Here is a 20,844-nt window from a genome sequence, read left to right as displayed (position 1 = left end):
ACGTCAAGGGTGTATATTGTCACCCTGCTTGTTTAACTTATATGCAGAGTACATCATGAGAAATGCTGGGCTGGATGAAGCACAAGCTGGAATCAAGATTGCCGGGAGAAATATCAATAAGCTCAGATATGCAGATGACACCATCCTTATGGTAGAAAGTGAAGAAGAACTAAAGAGCCTCTTGATGAAAGTGAAAGAGGAGCATGAAGCAGCTGGCTTAAAACTCAGCATTCAGAAAACGAAGATCATGGCATCCAGTCCCATCACTTCATGACAAATAGATGGGAAAACAGTGGAAACAGTGACAGACTTTATTTCTTCGGGCTCCAAAATCACTGCAGATGGTGACTGCAGCCATGAAATTAAAAGATGTTTCCTCCTTGGAGGAAAAGCTATGACCAACCTAGACAGCATAATAAAAAGCAGAGACATTACTTTGCCAACAAAGATCCATCTAGTCAAAGCTATGGCTTTTCCAGTAGTCATGTATGGATGTGGGAGTTGGACTATAAACAAAGCTGAGTGCTGAAGAATTGGTGCTTTTAAACTGTGGTGTTGGAGAAGACTCTTGAGAGTCCCTTGGATGGCAAGGAGATCCAACCAGTCCATCCTAAAGGAAATCAGTCCTGAATATTCATTGGAAGGACTGATACTGAAGCTGAAACTCCAATCCTTTGCCCACCTGATGCGAAGAGCTGACTCATTGGAAAAGACCCTGATGCTGGGAAAGATTGAGGGCGGGAGGAGATGGGGACGACAGAGGATGAGATGGTTGGATGGCATCACCGACTCGATGGACATGGGTTTGAGTGAACTCCGGGAGTTGGTGATGGACAGGGAGGCCTGGCATGCTGCGGTTCATGGGATCGCAAAGAGTCGGACATGACTGAATGACTAAACTGAACTGCATAGAGTGGCGATGCTGTGTGTGATTTTGAGAGTGTATGGGCCACTCTGCCACAAAATGTGATGTTGTAGGAACATTTCCATTCCAGCCATCCCAACTATTTTGATAGCTCAGACACTGTTTAAAAGTTTAGCTCAGTAGAATCACTTTCCATTTTTCATGGCAGAAATGAGCCTTTTTTTGACAAGCCATATTTCTGCAGCACTGTTCATCGGTGGTTTCCATCACCGCGTGATTTATTACCTGCTTCCAGAAAAGAGCACGTTAGATGCAGGATATAAAAAAAAAAAAAATTAAAAATGAGATCTCTCTCTGCATTGCAAGGAAAAATAAGGATGCAAAACAGACATTGCTTCTCTCCTTAAAAAAAAAAGACTTGAAACTTTTGCTTGGAAGTAAGAAAGGAAGTTTGTAAGACTTGGAGACTTCTTTTTATCATTAAGTCCCCCTTTGTAGGATCAAGGCCAGTTTATTCGTAAGATACTGATCTTTAGAAAATGGTTCTAGTTCCTGTGTTCTTAAGGGCTGAGTTTTGTGGGCATGTGATGAAACACAGCTTCCAGAAACAGAGGTAGAATAATGCCATTTGCGGCAACAGGGGTGGATCTAGAGATTCTCATTCTGGGTGAGATAGGTCAGACAGAGAAGGAGAAATATCGTACGGCATGCCTTATATGTGGAATGTATTATAGAAAGAAATGACACAAATGAATTTCCTTACAAAACAGAATCAGATTCGCAGACTTAGCTTATGGTTGCCTGGGGGAAGGGATAGTCAGGGAGTTTAGGATGAACATGGACACACTGCTGTATTTAACGTGGAGAACCAGCAAGGACCTGCTGTCCAGCACAGGGAACTCTGCTCAATACTCTGTAACAACCTTATGGTTCCCTGTGGGAAAGATGGGGGAAGGGATAGTTAGGGAGTCTGGGATGGACATGGACACACTGCTGTATTTAACATGGAGAACCAGCAAGGACCTGCTGGACAGCACAGGGACCTCTGCTCAATACTCTGTAATAACCTGATGGTTCCCAGGAGGGAGGATAGGGGAAGGGATAGTTAGGGAGTCTGGGATGGACATGGACACACTGCTGTATGGCTAAGTTCCTTCAGGGTTCACCTGCGAACTCTCACAGCATTGTTCATTGACTATACTCCAATATAAAATAAAAGACTTTTTGTAAAAGAATAAAATAAAAAAGCGAGGTAGAGATTGATTGTGAGAAAAGGAGATCCATCGCCAGTCTTGAACCTTCATGGAAACTCCTTATCTTCATGTGGACAAAGAGGTGGTGGAGTGAGCTGGGGTCCACCTCAACCTCAGAATTTTTAGCCCAGAATTTTTCATGCTCCAATTCTCCTCTCTGCTCCTTTCTCCTCATCCCTTGCTTCCTTTCCACCTATTTAGGATCTCATAGTCTTAAGGACGGGCTTCCCCAATGGCTCAGCTGGTAAAGAATCCGCCTGCAATGCGGGAGACCCAGGTTCGATCCCTGGGTTGCGAAGATCCCCTGGAGAAGGGAACGGCCACCCACTCCAGTGTTCTGGCCTGGAGAATCTCATGGATACAGTCCGTGGGGTCGCAAAGAGTCGGACACGACTGAACGACTTTCACTTTCAGTCTTAAGCACTGGGTCTTTGTGGAAATTTCACAGTACCTGCCATTTCAGCATAGAAACGGTATTCAGAGCACATGCTGCTTCCGGATAGAATTGTCTGTCCACCCTGTTCCTCTCATAGCAAGTAGCAGGCAGGCTTTGAAAGCGAGCCAATTCTGTCCTTTGTTCTTATTTTTAACTTAGCGGTAATGGAGTCTTTTCAGTTCTGTGGACTTCGGCGGGGCGTGTGACAGATCATTCAAGGCAGGTGCCCGACAAGCACTCAGCAGCAAGGCTATAATGACTTTATGAGGGTTTTAGTGACACTAAAAGACACCACCGAAAAAGAAAGAAAGAAAGAGAAAGCTTGAGAGACATCGGGCCTCTCAAGAGTCCTCACCCAAATTATATGAGCGCATAAGGACAACCTTATATGCAAGGCAGCAAGAGAGACACAGATGTAAAGAACAGACTGTTGGACTCTGTGGGAGAAGGCGAGGGTGGGATGATTTGACAGAATAGCATTGAAACATGTATATTATCATATGTGAAACAGATCGCCAGTCCGGGTTCGATGCGTGAGACTGGGTGCTCAGGGCTGGTGCACTGGGATGACCCTGAGGGATGGGATGGGGAGGGAGATGGGAGGGGGGTTCAGCATGGGGAACACATGTATACCCGCAGCTGATCCATGTCAATGGATGGTAAAAACCACTACAATATTGTAAAGTAATTAGCCTCCAGTTAAAAGAAGTCATTTTTTAAAAAGTTCCAATTTCTCATAGTAAGAGAGGACAGACATAGAGTGTTGGTTTTTTTTTTTTTTTTTTTTTTCTGTTTTTTAATGTTTGTTGGAGTATAGTTCATTTACAGTGTTGTAAATGTGACCCCATGGACTGTAGCCCACCAGGCTCCTCTGTCCATGGGATTCCCAAGGCAAGAACACTGGAGTGGGCTGCCATGCCCTCCTCCAGGGGATCTTCAGACCCAGGGATCAAAACTAAATCTCCCATGTCTCCTGCATTTCAGGCGGATTATAATACAGAGCCTCCTGTATTATCTATTCTTTTTTGGATTGTTTTCCCATATAGATTATTACAGAGTATTGAGTAGAGCTCCCTGTGCTATACAGCAGGTCCTTATTAGTATGTTTTATATATGGCTTCCCTGATAGCTCAGTTGGTTAAGAAGCCACATGCTATGCAGGAGACCCTGGTTCGATTCCTGGGTCAGGAAGATCCCCTGCAGAAGGGATAGGCTACCCACTCCAGTATTCTTAGCCTTCCCTGGTGGCTCGGCTGGTAAAGAACCTGCCTGCAATGCGGGAGACCTGGGTTTGATCCCCGGGTTGGGAAGATCCCCTGGAGAAGGGACAGGCTACCCGCTGCAGTATTCTGGCCTGGAGAATTCCATGGACTGTACAGTCCATGGAGTCACAAAGAGTCGGACGCGACTGAGCGACTTTCACTTTTATATATGGTAATGTGTATCTGTCAATACTGGTCTTCCAATGTATCCCCTTTCCCCACTTTGGTAGCCATAAGTTTGTTTTCTTCATCCGTGACTCTATTTCTGCTTCGTAGATAAGTTCATTTATACCTTTTTTTTTTTTAGATTTCACATATAAGCATTATCATATGATGTTTGTCTTGGGAGTGTTTTTAATCAGAGAAAGAAAACCCTCACATGCAACAATCTCACTTTTTGCGGGCATCTTTCTGCCCCAGCTTTTGGTGGCATTGGCCTCATAGTATCAATACCTTCAATTTCTCTAGTGGGTGTTAATGTATGCTTCGCTCAAAGCAAAAGTTTAGACATTTTTTCTTTACTTAACCTCCAAAAGGCACGTCCCACATGGCTCAGTGGTAGAGAATCTGCCTGCCATTGAAGGAGCCGTAGGTGTGAGACCTGGGTCAGGAAGATGCCGTGGAGTGGGAAGTGGCAGCCCACTCCGGTATTGTCACCTGGGAAATTCCGTGGACAGAGGAGCCTGGTGGGCTGCAGTGCACGTGATCGCAAACAGTCGGACATGACCTAGCGACTAAACAACAAACCTCCAAATAGTCTTGTTTGGCTCATCACCCATTGTCTACAGTTATCACCTGCCATCTGGAAAGTTGCGTGTTCCGGCATAATCATAGAAGCAGATACATTTACCTTTGAGAACATAAACATATGTGTCATGTGTGTATATAGTATGTAAATGTGTAAGTATATTTCCATCCTCGGGATATTTAATATCATCATCATTATTATTTGCAAATCACTTCATTGGGACTTAGAACTTTGTTTTCATTGAAGTCTATCCAGTCTAAGTTGCCCCATGCTATATATATTATTTTTTTCTTAAACACAGATCGTCAGAAATTCTTATTTTCAACAGATCTGTAGTTTGTGAATAAACTGCCAAGGTGATAAGCAGAAAACTGGGTGCAGAACTAGTAGAAGGTCATCCCACCCTCCTCTTCCCCTCCTGTGTCCACAAGTCTGTTCTTTACATCTCCACCTCTGTTTCCACTTTGCAAATAGGTTCATTAGTACCATCCTTCTCAATTCCGTATATGTGCCTTCATATACAGTATTTGTTTTTCTGTTTCTGACTTACTTCACTCTGTATGACAGACGCTGGGTCCATCCACATCTCTATAAATGAGGCAGTTTTGTTCTTTTTCATGGCTGAGTAGTATTCCACTGTATATATGTAAGCACATCTTCTTTATCAGTTCATCTGTCAATGGACATCTGGGTTGCTTGCACGTCCTGGCTATTGTAAATAGTGCTGCGGTGAACACTGGGGTGCTTGTGTATTTTTCAATTAAGGGTTTTTTTTCGGGGTATATGCCCATGAGTGGGTCCACCCCACGGACGTGGGACACTTGTGACATTGGGCAAATCACTCCATGTCTCCGTATCACGATCCCACGATGACGCCGGTCCCAACTCACGGTGTCGCTTTGAGGATGAAATCAGTTCATGCGTGAACAGAGCTGACCTCCCTCCGTACATGGCTTATGGTGCCCGGTGATGCTCAGTTGGTGTTCTCAGCATTCCTTGCTGAACGACCACCTTGTAGCCCCATCACGCCCTCGTGGACTGAAGGACAGCTCAGACGCCAGGGTGTCTGAGCGCCCCCCACCTGGCAGACGTGGCCACCTGACACCCCGCCTGCTTTATCCCCCAGGGTCATCGATGGCCGGGACCTGATGCCCTTGCTTCGGGGGCAGACCCAGCGATCGGAGCACGAGTTTCTCTTCCACTACTGCAACTTCTACCTGAACGCCGTGCGCTGGCACCCGCCCAACAGTGAGTAGATGCGTCTCCCCTCTTGTGTATCCTCCTCGCCTCGCTTTGGGGGCTGTGTGCCATCAGGAACGGGCAGGGGAAGAGAAGAGAACCGCAAGAGGGCATTGCTCTCGTGAGATGCCCCCCCAAAGAAGCTTGGTTTGATTTCTCCTTCCTCCTCTTCCTACTTCTCTTGAGCCTGCTGATTCCCCCGGTTGTCTGGGCAGACCAGGGCAGTCACCCAGCTCTATGCCAGTGCTTTCTGGCTCATTCCCCCTGGGGAGAGGGGGGAGCAGAGGACGTGCCAGGTGGTTGGCAGGGTTCTGAAGCCCCTTCCTTTCTGCTCCGCCAGCCGCCCAGCTGTGTCTCCTGGTCCGACCTTCCATCTGAGTTCCTGCCCAAGAGCCCCTCTGCTCTGGCATGGCTTGTCTCTGTTTGCGGTTCCCTCTGCTTGCAATGACTTTCTTGTCTTTTCTGGTTAATGCTTACCCATCTCCCGCGATGTCCCTCAAATGCCATCTCCCCTGCCTGTGGTCTTCTAGCTTTGCACTGGTGCTGCGTGACTTTCAGATGTCTACCTGACCTTGCCCCCTGAGCCTCAAAGGCGGCGGGTCGTGACCCGCCGATCTGTCGGTCTGTTTGGTCACAGATTCTCTGTGTGTGTCTGCTAGCCATAGATGTTTAAGCCAACACTCAGATGCGTTGATGGCATCGTGGTTCCCAGACCAAGTGTGTTTTACATCACGCCCTGTGTCAGCAACAAGATGTACTCAATACTTTGGGTCTGCTGACAGCATGTACAAAAGCACATTACCTTTTATTAAAAATTTTTCTTTATTCAGGTATGTGTTTTTGGTTGCGCTGGGTCTCTGTTGCTTTGCAGAGGCTTTCTCTAGTTTCAGGCGAGCAGGGGCCACTCTCTGCTCGCAGTTTGCAGGCTTATCAGAAGCAGTGGGTTCCCTTGTTGCAGAGCATGGGCTGTAGGTTACTCAGCCTTCAGTGTTTGAGGCCTGTGGGCTCAATAATTGTGGCTCCTTGGCTCTCGGGCACAGGTTCAATAGTGGAGGCACACAGGTTCAGTTGTTCCACGGCAAGTGGGATCTACTCAGACCAGGGATCAAGCCTGCGTCTCCTGCATGGTCAGGCGGATTCTTAACCACTGGACCACCCGGGAAGTCCCAACGGGTGCATTTCTAACGAGCCTAAAGGACCAAGTGGGACCAAGCAATGATCATATGTGTAGCGATAGTTCCGCATCTGGTTTTCATACGTGTAAACGTAAAATTACAGTACAAGGAGAACCAGTCCATGCTAAAGGAAATCAGTCCAGAAGATTCACTGGAAGGACTGACGCTGAAGCTGAAGCTCCAATACTTTGGACACGTGATGCAGAGAACTGACTGTTTAGAAAAGACCCTGATGCTGGGAAAGATTGAAGGCAGGAGGAGAAGGGGGACGACAGAGGATGAGATGGTTGGATGGCATCACTGACTCAATGGACATGAGTTTGCATAAACTCCGGGAGTTGGTGATGGACAGGGAGGCCTGGCATGCTGCAGTCCATGGGGTCGCAAAGAGTCAGACATGACAGTGACTGAACCAACACTATCACAGCACTGAGATGCCTAGGCATCTGTGGGAACCCAGCACCTATCATATCCCTGTTGTATACCTTATAGAGCGATGCTGATGTTAGAGTCTCAGGTGCCTCTTGAGAGAGGGAATGAAGCTCCCCTTTTCTCTAGCATGTTTTGGGTTCTGCTGCCAGATGTGAGATTCTCACAGAGCATCTGGTCACCACGCCGCCAACTGGTGGCTCATTCTTAAATTCAGGGGATTCTCATACCGGATTTCAGTGCAGTCCTGACCCCATCCTCATCACCCAGCTGAGTTACCCAAGACATCATTTAAAGAGCAGCTACTCCATTATTTTTCAAGTGGAAGATTGTGATCCTTCCTCTGTCCACAGAAATGAGGCCAGGTTTACCCTTGAAAGTTTATACTTTAAATCTGGACGAGTTCCCTGAGATAACTTCTGGAAGATCTTCTACTTTAAATCTGTATGACTTCCTTTTGATAACTTCTGAAAGATGAATGTAGCAAAACTACATGCTCACAATTCTAGGCTTGGAAGGACCCTATTTACCTATCTCATCCATGTGGCCATCACTCCTAACATCCATAGGCATGCTGTCTCTTTTTTAGGTTAATTGACAGCGTTTTTGGAGGAGGAAAAATGGCAACCCACTCCAGTACTCTTGCTTGGGAAATCCCACGGACAGAGGAGCCTGGCAGGCTGCAGTCCATGGGGTGGCAAAGAGTCGGATGTGACGTGGTGACTAAACAGCTGGCAGCATTTTAATCTGAGTCAGTTCAGTTCAGTCACTCAGTCGTGTCTGACTCTTTGCGACCCCATGGACTGCAGCACGCCAGGCCTCCCTGTCCATCACCAACTCCCGGGGTTTACTCAAACTTACGTCCACTGAGTCAGTGATGCCATCCAACTATCTCTTTTAAATCTGAGCCATCTCATAAATGAGAGCTGTGGTCCTCCCCATCTCCTTTTTTATTTTTTAACTTCTTATTTTATATTGAAGTATACTTGATGAACAGCGTTACCTTGGTTTCCGGTGTACAGCACCATGATTCAGTGATATATATACACATATCTGTTATTTTTCACGTGCTTTTTCCCGTGTAGCTTGCTGCATAATACTGAGCAGAGTTGTCCATGCTATACAGTAGGTCCTCGTTGGTTATGCATCTTAAACGTAGCAGTGTGTCCACGTTCCCGCTTCTTTTTGCACTGAGACTGAAAGAACCGTAAAGAATCAAGTTTCCAGGGCTCTTGGCTGTTTAAAGACGGGCGGCATCATGTCCTGAACCTTGCTGAGTTGCATGTAAGTAAAACCAGCCACCTCCACTTAAAACCTAGCGGATCAGGGTCCGGGAAACACAGTGTGTGGAGGCATAAACAGGAAGGGGCAGAAAATAGGGGTCAGTGAGCAAAACCAGACCCAGGTTCTGACAGGCAGCAGGCCCGGGGATCAAATCTGCTGCTCAGACAGACACAAGGGTATTTCCTCTTATGCAGCTCGTTACTGTCTTCTGCCTCGAGGCAGCGACAGAGGAGGGAAAATGACAGTCTTTCGATGCCGGAATCATCCATCTAGTCAACGGGTCTGAGGAAACCATGGGTTTCTTTTTTTTTAAATCAGTCGTCTCGTCTCCTTTGGAGATCGTGCCCTGAAAGTCAGTGATGGTGGTGGCCACCTTGGCTGTCCCTTGTGGCTCCCTGGAGCTGTTTGCTCAGTATCTTTGTCTGCTCGTTTGTTCTACACGTATTTATTGAGCATCTACTACATGGAACCTGCCAGACTAGAGACACCTGTTGGTGGGCAAAATATACTGAGTTCTCTGCCTGGGAGTTGCTTGACTCTTAGATCACGGCGGGGGGAGGGGGCTGCAGGCTGGGCAAACCGCCGGGGATGCAGATTTGTTTCAGAAAGCGTCCCTTGCCCATGAGGATTCCTAGTACTACATGATTACTAGCTGGAAGAGGCGGCCCTGCATTTAGATTACAGTACTACATGAGTGGATTACTAGTACTACATGAGTACTAGGTGGGAGAGGCGGCCCTGCATTTAAATTACTAGTACTACATGAGTGGATTACTAGTACTACATGAGTACTAGGTGGGAGAGGCAGCCCTGCATTTAGGTCACTAGTACTGCATGAGTACTAGCTAGGAGAGGTGGCCCTGCATTTAGGTCACTAGTACTGCATGAGTACTAGCTAGGAGAGGTGGCCCTGCATTTAGGTCACTAGTACTGCATGAGTACTAGCTGGGAGAGGTGGCCCTGCATTTAGATTACTAGTACTACATGAGTAGATTACTAGTACTACATGAGTACTAGCTGGAAGAGGCGGCCCTGCATTTAGGTCACTAGTACTACATGAGTACTAGCTAGGAGAGGTGGCCCTGCATTTAGGTCACTAGTACTGCATGAGTACTAGCTAGGAGAGGTGGCCCTGCATTTAGGTCACTAGTACTGCATGAGTACCAGCTGGGAGAGGTGGCCCTGCATTTAGATTACTAGTACTACATGAGTAGATTACTAGTACTACATGAGTACTAGGTGGGAGAGGCAGCCCTGCATGTAGGTCACTAGTACTACATGAGTGGATTACTAGTGCTACATGAGTACTAGCTGGAAGAGGTGGCCCTGCCTATAGGTCACTAGTACTACATGAGTGGATTACTAGTACTACACGAGTACTAGGTGGGAGAGGCGGCCCTGCATTTAGGTCACTAGTACTACATGAGTGGATTACTAGTACTACATGAGTGGATTACTAGTGCTACATGAGTACTAGCTGGGAGAGGCGGCCCTGCATGTAGGTCACTAGTACTACATGAGTGGATTACTAGTACTGCAGGAGTACTAGCTGAGAGAGGCGGCTTAGATCATCTTGTGACCAAAAGTGGAGTCTGACTGCTCGACGCTCAGAAGCCACTGAAGAAGGCAGGGTGGTGGGAAGGAGAGTTTGCTTTACTGGGGATGCTCTCAGCCGGGGAGTGGCGGGGTGGACATCTGTCCAAAGGCAGACTCCCTTGACAGTCAGAATGTAAAAGCTTTTATAGACAGAGGGAGGGGGGTTCCTGCAGAAACAGCGCTGTCAGCCCTGTCAGTCATCTTGAAACTGATCGTCGGTGGTCTGATCAGTACCATCTTGATTCTTTTCAGTACAGTTCATCTTTCAGTCCCACTAGCGCCAATGGTGCTGGCGGTAGGGAACCCACCTGCCGATGCAGGAAGCGTAAGAGACGTGGGTTCCATCCCTAGATGGGGAAGATGCCCTGGAGGAGGGCATGGCCACCCACTCCAGGATTCTTGCCTGGAGAATCCCACGGACACAGGAGTTCAGAGGGCTACAGTCCGTGGGGTCGCAAAGGGTCAGACAGGACTGAGATGACTTAGCAGGGCAGGGCACACTCTTCAGTCCCAGGGTTGATTTGAGGCCAGTTCTGGGAATTAGGGCAGGTTAGAACATGGCTACAGCCTGATTGTCATGTCCTTAACTCCTTCCCCCTGGTGGGAGTTCCAGTATCTATAAAACAGCTCATGAGACCTGGCTCAGAACATTATCTATAGCCTTTGGTGCTCAGTCTCTTCAGCTGTGTCCGACTCTTCACCACCCCATGAGCCCGCCAGGCTCCTCTGTCCATGAGATTCTCCAGGCAAGAATACTGGAGTGGGTTGCCATTTCCTTCTCCATAAAGCCTTTGATCTTCCCTTGAGTTTGCTTAATGACTACCCTATCATTATTTGGTCTCCTCCAACTGTCTTCCTTGGTTTCTGCCTGCTCTCCCTTCTCTGGCTAAACGTATTCTTTGACTCAAGGCTTTCCACAGACAAAAGGCAGGCTGAGCACCTTAAGGTCCCGCTCTGTTTTTGCTTCCGGATCTATGTCGGTAGGAGACTGTGGGCAATTCACAGACGTTGAACTAGTACTGTTCAAGAGATGGGCTTGAATCATCTGAGATGTATGCTCACAGGAGATTGTGGTCATCACCACCTGGGGGACACTTTCCATAATTCTTAGAGGCAAGAGTATTGCCACCTTGAGCTCCAAAGTATCTTGAGCTGCAGATACTTGGTTTGAAAAGAAGAGAGATATTTAGGATCAGGATTTCTAAATGTAGGGCCAGGGCAGCAGTGAGCTGGAGCCAGCCCCTGACAGCTGAGGAATCTCACCAACTTGTGGGGAACATGTTCCTACCTAGAAGTCAGCCTTGTGGGGAGCGTCTACACCATGGCAGCTGGCCGACACAGCAGATGTCAACCGTGTTCCTCACTCAGAGAAGCCGGAGCCTTCCAGCACAACACTGGCACCATCTACTAGAATGGAGTGGCAGCGTTGGGGAGATCCAACTCATGTTTGTCTTGATGAGGTTCAGTTTAGTTCTGTTTAGTCGCTCACTTGTGTCTGACTCTTTGCGACCCCATGGACTGCAGCATGCCAGGCCTCCCTGTCCATCACCAGCTCCAAGAGTTTACCCAAACTCATGTCCATCGAGTCGGTGATGCCATCCAACCATCTCATCCTCTGTTGTCCCCTTCTCCACCTGCCCTCAATCTTTCCCAGCATCAGGGATGTCTACATTTCCCTGGTGGCTCAGACAGTGAAGAATCCACCTATAATGCAGGAGACCCAGGTTCAATGCCTGGGTTGGGAAGACCCCCTGGAAAAAGGAATGGCAACCCACTCCAGTATTCGTGCCTGGAGAATCCCATGGACAGAGGAGCCTGGTGGGCTACAGTCCATGGGGTCGCAAAGAGTTGGACACAACTGAGCGACTGACACTTTCATACCTATTACGATTTCAGACATGTTCAATATTCATTTTTTTCCAAAACATTACAGCCAGAATGCTGTTTCTACTCTTTTAAAACATGAATCCCTTTCAGCTTTTATATACAATGTCTTCTCTATAATTGAATATTAGGGCCAGAATGCTGTTTCTACTCTCAAAATATGAATCCCTTTTGGCTTTTATATACAATGTCTTCTCTATAATAATTGAACAATTCTATAATTCTCATGATTCTGTAACTTGGTTGTCTCAGCACATTGAGTTGATAAGAATTCTTCATTTCTTTTTTTTTCCCTAAGAGTGAGCACTGGTTTTAAAAATGATCATGTATATAGGCTTCCCTAGTGGCTCAGACAGTAGAGACTCTGCCTGCAATGCTGGAGACCTGGGTTCGATCCCTGGATCAGGAAGATCCCCCTGGAGAAGGAAATAGCAACCCACTCCAGTATTCTTGCCTGGGAAAATCCCACGGTCAGAGGAACTTGGCGGGCTACGGTCCACGGGGTCGCAAAGAGTCGGACATGACTGAGCTGCTGACAGTTTCACGACCTATTACAATTCCAGACTTGCTAAAAACTCATTTTTCCAAAACATTAGATCCAGAACACTGTCTACTCTCTTAAAACATGAATCCCTTTCAGTTTTTATGTACAATGTCTTCTCTATAATTGAATAATTCTATAATTCTAATGATTTTATAATTTAGTTGTCTCAGCACATTGAATGGCTAAACTTTATCATCATCTGAGGTCATTATTCCCATTACGTTTTAGGAGCACTCACGAAAGCATTATTAGAACGTGGATAACTTTGGTTACATGACGATGGGAATTTTGAGCTTAAATTTCCTGTTCAGCGTGTATTCAAAACGTGTGTTTTAAGTTTTCACTTAGGCATCAATGTTAGTAAAAAGTCAATGTAATGGCAACTGGATTTTATGGTCAAATGTATCTTAAAAGACTGAGAGATGTTTTTTTGGCTCTGGTATTCTGGTGCAGAGTTTTGAAAAGATGAATATAAATCTATAATGTGACTGCTGCTGCTAAGTCACTTGAGTCATGTCCCAGTCTTTGCGACCCCATGGACTGTAGCCCGGCAGGCTCCTCTGTCCAGGGGATTCTCCTCCAGGCAAGGATATGGGAGTGGGTAGCAGAGAGAACATTCTAATTACAGCTACTTTTGTCTTAGGAATTAAACAGCTAAGAAAGGCTGAGCTGGTTTTTGTCTTCACTAATCATTTCAGTGGGTGTTGGTTGGATACCCCTCTTTATCTGAAGATCAGAAGTTAAATCTGAAGGGTCAGCAACAGCATATCAAAGGCTGAGGCTGAACTAACGTCAGTTCAGTTCAGTTCAGTCGCTTAGACTCTTTGTGACCCCCTGGACTGCAGCACGCCAGGCTTCCCTGTCCATCACCAACTCCCGGAGCTTACTCAAACTCATGTCCATCGAGTGGGTGATGCCATCCAACCATGTCATCCTCTGTCGTCTCCTTCTCCTCCTGCCTTCAATCTTTCCCAGCATCAGGGTCTTTTCCAATGAGTTGGCTCCTCACTTGAGGGGGCCGAAGTGTTGGAGCTTCAACTTCAGCATCAGTCCTTCCGAGGAATGATTAGAATCGTCAAAGCAATGAAGAACAAAGGTTAAAGGCAAAGAAACAGATCCAAGGAGGAATAGAAATCCGTCCTTGCCTGTAACACGTTCAGTAGATGACATCAAGATTACTGAGGGGTCGGCTGAGGGTCCCAGGGGATGGTATCGGTGGCTCACAGTGGGGGAAAACAGAGCCGTCTTTGAAATGCGTCTTTATTTAAAACAAAAAAAAAGATAATTTTATTTGTTTTTGTCTGTGCTGGGTCTTCTTTGCTGCGAGGGCTCCTCTCTTGTCTCGGCGCCTGGTATCCTCTTGTTGTTTGGAGCGCAGGCTGTCGGCTGTGTGAGCTTCAGTAGCTGCAGCGCGTGGCCTCAGAAGTCATGGCTCCCAGGCTTCGTTGCCCCGAGGCACGTGGCAGTCTTCCTGGATCAGGGGCCCAACCTGTGTCCCCAGCATTGGCAGGTGGACTGTTTACCACTGAGCCACCAGGGAAGGCCTGCCGTGCTTCCTGAAGGACTCCAAGGTGGCAGTTTGTAGTGGGAAACGCAGCTAAGACCAGAACCCCCAAATGACTCTATTTGGCTGCTGTGATATATACACGGAGTCCCCCACGCATGCAGAATTAATCTTGCCAAGACAAGCAGTTAAACAACATTCATCAAGGGCCATCTAAATCTGAGTGATAAATTAAGAGCCAATGTGTTGAAACCCTTTGAATTTTGTTGTTCATGTTCTTTAAGAATCCTTAAGATTGGTGAGGCGGGGGGGTTGGAAAAAAGAGTCTGAAGACTTGTATTACAGTGGCAGCAGGTTGAAGAACAGCTGGAAACCAGTGGTGTCATCTTAGATTGCTAGCAGCTTTACATTCAAAGGAGGGCTCCCTGGTGGCTCAGAAGGTAAAGAGTCTGTGTGCAATGCAGGAGACCTGGGTTCGATCCCTGGGTTGGGGAAGATCCCCTGGAGAAGGGTATGGCTACCCGCTCCAGTATTCTGGCCTGGAGAATTCCACAGACAGAGGAGCCTGGCAGGCTACAGTCCATGAGGTCGCAAAAGAGTCGGACAAGACTGAAGCGACTAAACGACAGCAAAAGGAGATGGGACCCTGAGCGGTTAACAGCCACCCCCAGCATCCCACAGTTAGGAGATCGCATAGCTGGGGTTAGAACCCACCCTGTCAGAGCCAACAGAAAGGGCGGGAAAGTTCAAGCGGATTGTATTCAATGAGCCACCAAGACAAGACACCGTTCCGAGCTCAGAATAAAGGATGTGTCCCCGGGATGCTGGTCCTGGCTCTAGACCCACAAGAATCCTTGCATGAAGAGGGATGTGATTTGCAAAGCAGACTGGCATCTGTTAGGAGGGATTAAGCACCTTTAATCTGCAGAATCTTCTTCTAATGCCTCCGTGGGCAGCCCAGTGGGCTTTGCGTTGCCCCTGTTTGTTCTTGGGGACCCCCTGTGCTCATTCTCGAGGCTTGTCTGCCAAGGGACCTCAGAACCCTTTCTTGTGGCGGAGTCCCTGAAAGCGCTCAAGATCACAACAGCGGTGCCTGTCTTGGGCTTTACATGCCCTCAGATCCCCAGGGAATCTCAGGGCACCGTCACTTATTTGAAGCTTGGAAAGGGCTGAGTTCGGGGTCCAGCTCAGGTCAGGCTGCTCTCTCTTAAATTCTATTGGCCTCTTTGTCAAAGGACTGGAAGCTTTCTTTTCTTGTGAATAAAAAGAAAGTGAGTCACTGTTTTTTTTTTAACCTGCGAAAGTGTTAGGTGCTCAGTCGTGTCTGACTCTTTGAGACCCCATGGACTGTAGCCCGCCAGGCTCCTCTGTCCATGTGGATTCTCCAGGCAAGAATACTGGAGTGGGTTGCCATTTCCTTCTCCAGGGGGTCTTCCCCACCCAGAGGTTGAAGCCAGGTCTCCCTCACTGCAGGCAGGTTCTTTACCGTCTGAGCCACCAGGGAAGCCCCTGTTAAGCTGTGATTCTACGTAAAAATGTTTCAAAGGTAAATAGTGAGCTCCGGAGCACTGCGTATGGCAATGAGGAAGCCGTACTGTAACTGTAATAAGTCACTGACATCTTTGTGGTTTAGCTATAACTCTCTCAAATTTTGGGCTTCCCTGATGGCTCAGCTGGTAAAGAATCTGCCCGCAGTGTGGGAGACCTGGGTTCGATCCCTGGGTTTGGAAGATCCCCTGGAGATCCAGTATTCTCGCCTGGAGAATTCCATGACCTGTATATAGTCCATGGGGTCGCAAAGAGTGGGACACAGCCGAGCAACTTTCACTTTCTCTTACATTTTGAAGCATCATTTAAACCGAATTCAAATTATTGTTCCCATCGCTATGTAGAATACTTTTGTTTTTGAAAAAACACCACCTGGAGTTTCTCTGCATTCTCACTGTAAAGTTTAATAATTCCTTCCTCTAGTCGTTGGATCTCAATTGTAGCTGAGTTTAAGATTCCATGGTGGTCAACATATTTATCTGTGACAGAGACAGAAAACAACATTTTTCAGAGTGCACTGGAATTTTAACAATAAACGAAAAGTTTTTTAGCTCAAAAGATTTTTAGTAGTATATGGAGAAATCCCAGATGAAATACGTCATCAAAATAAATTTCAAACACAGGATTAAATAGACGTATTAGAAATGCAGGGTGACACCAGGTACCTCCTTTCGTTGAAATGACACCTTTGATAGTGTCAATTCCTGGTTTCCTGGTGAACAATAGAGCAGACCCTGAACTAAGGCTTCACATCTTATAAACCCAGGGCTTCCCAGGTGGCACAGTGGTAAAGAGTCTGCCTGCCAATGCAGGAGACACGAGATGCAGGTTCAGTCCCTGGGTCAGGAAGATCCCCTGGAGGAGGGCATGACAACGCGCTCCAGTATATTCTTGTCTGGAAAATCCCGAGGACAGAGAAGCGTGGCACATGCAATAAAATGCATTTGACCAAAGCCAAGGTGCTCTAAAGAAATTATGCAGAGAATGCACAATGTATCTTTTTATAAAAAGTTCTTAAAAATCCAGATTGGGCAACATAAAGGCAGACACCTCAATGGCATACCAAACAAATCTTCAGAAAAATTAATTCTTAATTCTACACTTGTCCGAGCTACATGTATGCTCCCTGTGAGAATGCGTAAGGTTTACTTACTGACTGGTCCTGAAACCTTTGTGTGCCTGCTCAGTCACCCAGTCATGTCTAATTCCGTGCGACCCCATGGACTGTAGCTCACCAGGCTCGTCTGTCCATGGGATTCTCCAGGCAAGAATACTGGAGTGGGTTGCCATGCCCTCCTTCAGGGAATATTTACCCTTACTAACCCTTGAATATGCTTGTCTGGGGTCAGGGGCTGTCTGAGGAGAGTGTGGACACCTGTGCTAATTGTCTTCTGCTGTCCATTAATTTATTTTGCATTTGGATCCGTGGGTGAGCACTCAATATGTGCAATTGCAAAACCACCGTTTCCATGACACAAACAGATGATCCGAGTGAATTAAGTACGTGTGTGATGCTTTCTAGGGGGGCAGTCTCTACAGTTTTCTATAAAAAAGCTGAAAGGATAAAATGGAAAAGGACATTTTCGGTCTGAACCTAATTCCACTTGGTTTATACACATTAACTCTGTTTTTCTCTGCCACCTTTTTCTACCCAGGATGCAGTTGCTAGACCTCTATCAGAGCCAGCTCTCAGAAAGTCATAGCATCGTAGGATAAACAGTAAATCAATCATTTCACAATTATTTGTTTGTAAATCAATTTTTTGTTTCTAAAATTTTAATATTGGCTGCTTAGTCGTTGGAAGAGACCCTGATGCTGGCAAAGGTTGAAGGCGGGAGTAGAAGGGGGTGACAGAGGATGAGACAGTTGGATGGCATCACCAACTCAAGGGACATGAGTTTGAGCAAGCTCCAGGAGTTGGTGATGGACAGGGAGGCCTGGTGTGCTGCAGTCCATGGTGTCGCAAAGAGTCGGACACTCCTGAGAGACTGAACAACATCAAATGGAACACAGAACTTATATTTTTTGAACTTTTTTCTTTTATTTATTTCTGGCTGCCCTGGATCTTTGCTGCTGTGGGAACGCTTTCTCTAGTTGGGGTGCGTGGGCTTGTCATTGCAGGGGCCTCTCTCATTGTGGGCTCTTGGGCCCACAGCTTCAGTGGTTGCAGCTTTTGGGCTCACCCTAGAGGTGAGGTCCCCCCCCCCAAAAAAAAATCAGTTTTTGCATTATAACAGCTATTGCATAATCAACTTTGTCTTTTCCTACTTGGCAGTTAGATAACAATGCATGTTTTCTTGCTTTTTCTTTTATCTTTTTAGCTATGATGATTACTCTTTTTTGAGCCTTAAGTGTGATAAATCCACTCCATCCATAACTGAGTCTCTGCCTTCTTGAAGCGCCCGGAAGGGTGGTTTTCTATGCACGCTCTGTTTGGGCATGACTATGGCGACCCTGTCCCCGCCACACCTGCTTCTCTGTTTGTCCCACCACAGGCACGTCCATCTGGAAAGCTTTTTTCTTCACCCCCAAGTTCTCCCCCGAGGGCGCCAACGGATGCTTTCCCACCCACGTGTGTTTCTGTCACGGGCAGTACGTCACCTACCACGACCCGCCCCTGCTGTTTGACATTTCCAGAGACCCCCGGGAGAGAAACCCGTTAACCCCAATGTCGGAGCCGCGGTTCTGGGAGATCCTGGAGGCCATGCAGGAGGCGGCGGTCCGCCACGCCCAGACCCTGCAGGATGTCCCCAACCAGCTGTCCGTGGGGAACCTGATCTGGAAGCCGTGGCTGCAGCTGTGTTGCTCGTCGTTGGGGCTGTCCTGCCAGTGCGACCGGGAGGATCAGGACGGGAGATGGAGCCCTTAGCCCTTATCAGCCACGTCTAGGGGCCCACGGGGTCGGGGGGCGCCCCGCTGGCAGCATCAGGGATGAGCACGCGGGATCGACCCTGGGGGAAGGCAGCCGAGCAGTCAGACATAAGCAGTCCACGACCCATACCCACCAAGACAGGAACAATCAGACATAAGCAATCCACGACCCATACCCACCAAGACAGGAACAATCAGACATAAGCAATCCACGACCCATATCCACCAAGACAGGAACAATCAGACATAAGCAGTAAATGACCCATACCCACGAAGACAGGAACAATCAGACATAAGCAGTCCACGACCCACACCCACGAAGACACGAACAATCAGACGTAAGCAGTCCACGACCCACACCCACGAAGACACGAGCGATCAGATGTAAGCAGTCCACGACCCATACTCTCGAAGACAGGAACAGTCAGACTTAAGCAGTCCATGACCCATACCCACCAAGACAGGAACAATCAGACATAAGCAGTCCACGACCCATACCCACCAAGACAGGAACAATCAGACGTAAGCAGTCCACGACCCATACCCACGAAGACACGAGCAATCAGACGTAAGCAGTCCATGACCCATACCCACGAAGACACGAGCAATCAGACATAAGCAGTCCACGACCCACACCCACGAAGACAGGGACAATCAGACGTAAGCAGTGCACGAATTATACCCACCAAGACAGGAACAATCAGACGTAAGCAGTCCACGACCCATACCCACGAAGACAGGAACAATCAGACATAAGCAGTCCACGACCCATACCCACGAAGACACGAGCAATCAGACATAAGCAGTAAATGACCCATACCCACCAAGACAGGAACAATCAGACATAAGCAGTCCATGATGCATACCCACAAAGACAGGAACAATCAGACATAAGCAGTCCATGACCCATACCCACGAAGACAGGAACAATCAGACATAAGCAGTCCATGACCCATATCCACGAAGACAGGAACAGTCAGACATAAGCAGTCCATGACCCATACCCACGAACACACAAGCAATCAGACATAAGCAGTAAATGACCCATACCCATGAAGATACAAGCATAAGCAGTCCACGACCCATACCCACGAAGACACGAGGACTCAGACGTAAGTAGTCCATGACCCATACCTAGGAAGACACTAGCAGTCAGACATAAACAGTCCACTACCCATACCCATGAAGACACTAGCAATCAGACATAAGCAGTAAATGACCCATACCCGTGAAGACACAAGCAATCAAACGTAAGCAGTCCACGACCCATACCCAGGAAGGCACTAGCAGTCAGACATAAACAGTCCACTACCCATACCCATGAAGACACTAGCAATCAGACATAAGCAGTAAATGACCCATACCCATGAAAACACGAGCAATCAGACGTAAGCAGTCCACAACCCATACTCACGAAGACACTAGCAGTCAGATATAAGCAGTAAACGACCCATACCCATGAAGACAGGAACAAGCAGACATAAGCATTCTATGACCCATATGCACGAAGACATGACATACATAAGCAGTCCACGACCCATACCCATGACATCTCGAGCTCTTGCAGACCCATACCCATGACATCTCGATGCCACATTTCGTGATGAGAATGGTGGTTCATGCCCGTCCTTGTGTTTTGTTGGCCTGACCCTGCGGGTAAGCTATATCTGTGCCTCAAGTTGGTTGTGACATGCATGCTTCCGTTTGAATTCCATTTCCTGCGACCTCAGGAATGCAGGGATGAGGCCGAACGGGGTCACGGAAGAGACTGGGAGACAGGAGGCACAGCTGGAGAGAGTTCCCAAGTCTGGACCACCGGCCCCTTCTAGGCAAAGAGTTCCTCTGAGTGGAGAATACCTAGGTGACCTTCAGACCCTATAGGTGCTCCAGCAATATGGTGAGGATCCGTTCGCTCATCTGTACATGGGAGCTGTGGTCCGACTGCCTCTTTCATCTCTGTAGTGAACATGTCTCAGCGTCTATCTGCTCTTGGCTCAGGGGTGTTCTCGATCCCACGGGGGGAGTGCAGGTCAGTGGAATACTCTGCACTGTGCCCACCTCCCACACACCCCCGCCCAGACGCATGGACCCTGCCGTCCGGGCACTTTGGAGGAAAATGTGTGTAAGCGCTTCTCCGGCTCTCTGACAGTGGTCTCTGCCTTCTGGTCTTTATCCCGGCTGAGCAACGTCTGATCTCCAACAGCAT

At 47.6% G+C, this 20,844-nt stretch overlaps 1 protein-coding gene across 1 annotated transcript in view; it reads left to right on the top strand.

The window, feature by feature from the left end:
• LOC145536930 (steryl-sulfatase-like) overlaps nt 1-18,711 on the top strand; it is a 142,544-nt gene extending 123,833 nt beyond the window's left edge. The window contains exons 12-13 of the mRNA XM_081567235.1: nt 5,691-5,812; nt 18,263-18,711. Of these exons, the coding sequence (XP_081423361.1) occupies nt 5,691-5,812; nt 18,263-18,636 (496 nt within the window). The 3' untranslated portion in view covers nt 18,637-18,711. The remainder of the gene's footprint in view (nt 1-5,690; nt 5,813-18,262) is intronic.
• Nucleotides 18,712-20,844: the final 2,133 nt, after the last annotated feature.

Source organism: Giraffa tippelskirchi, chromosome X (assembly GCF_054371585.1).
Source record: "Giraffa tippelskirchi isolate mGirTip1 chromosome X, T2T-mGirTip1v1.2.pri, whole genome shotgun sequence".
In the NCBI taxonomy this organism is placed as follows: domain Eukaryota; kingdom Metazoa; phylum Chordata; class Mammalia; order Artiodactyla; family Giraffidae; genus Giraffa; species Giraffa tippelskirchi.
The sequence above is the reverse complement of the archived record's forward strand: the minus strand, read 5'-3'. Positions and strand labels throughout refer to the sequence as shown.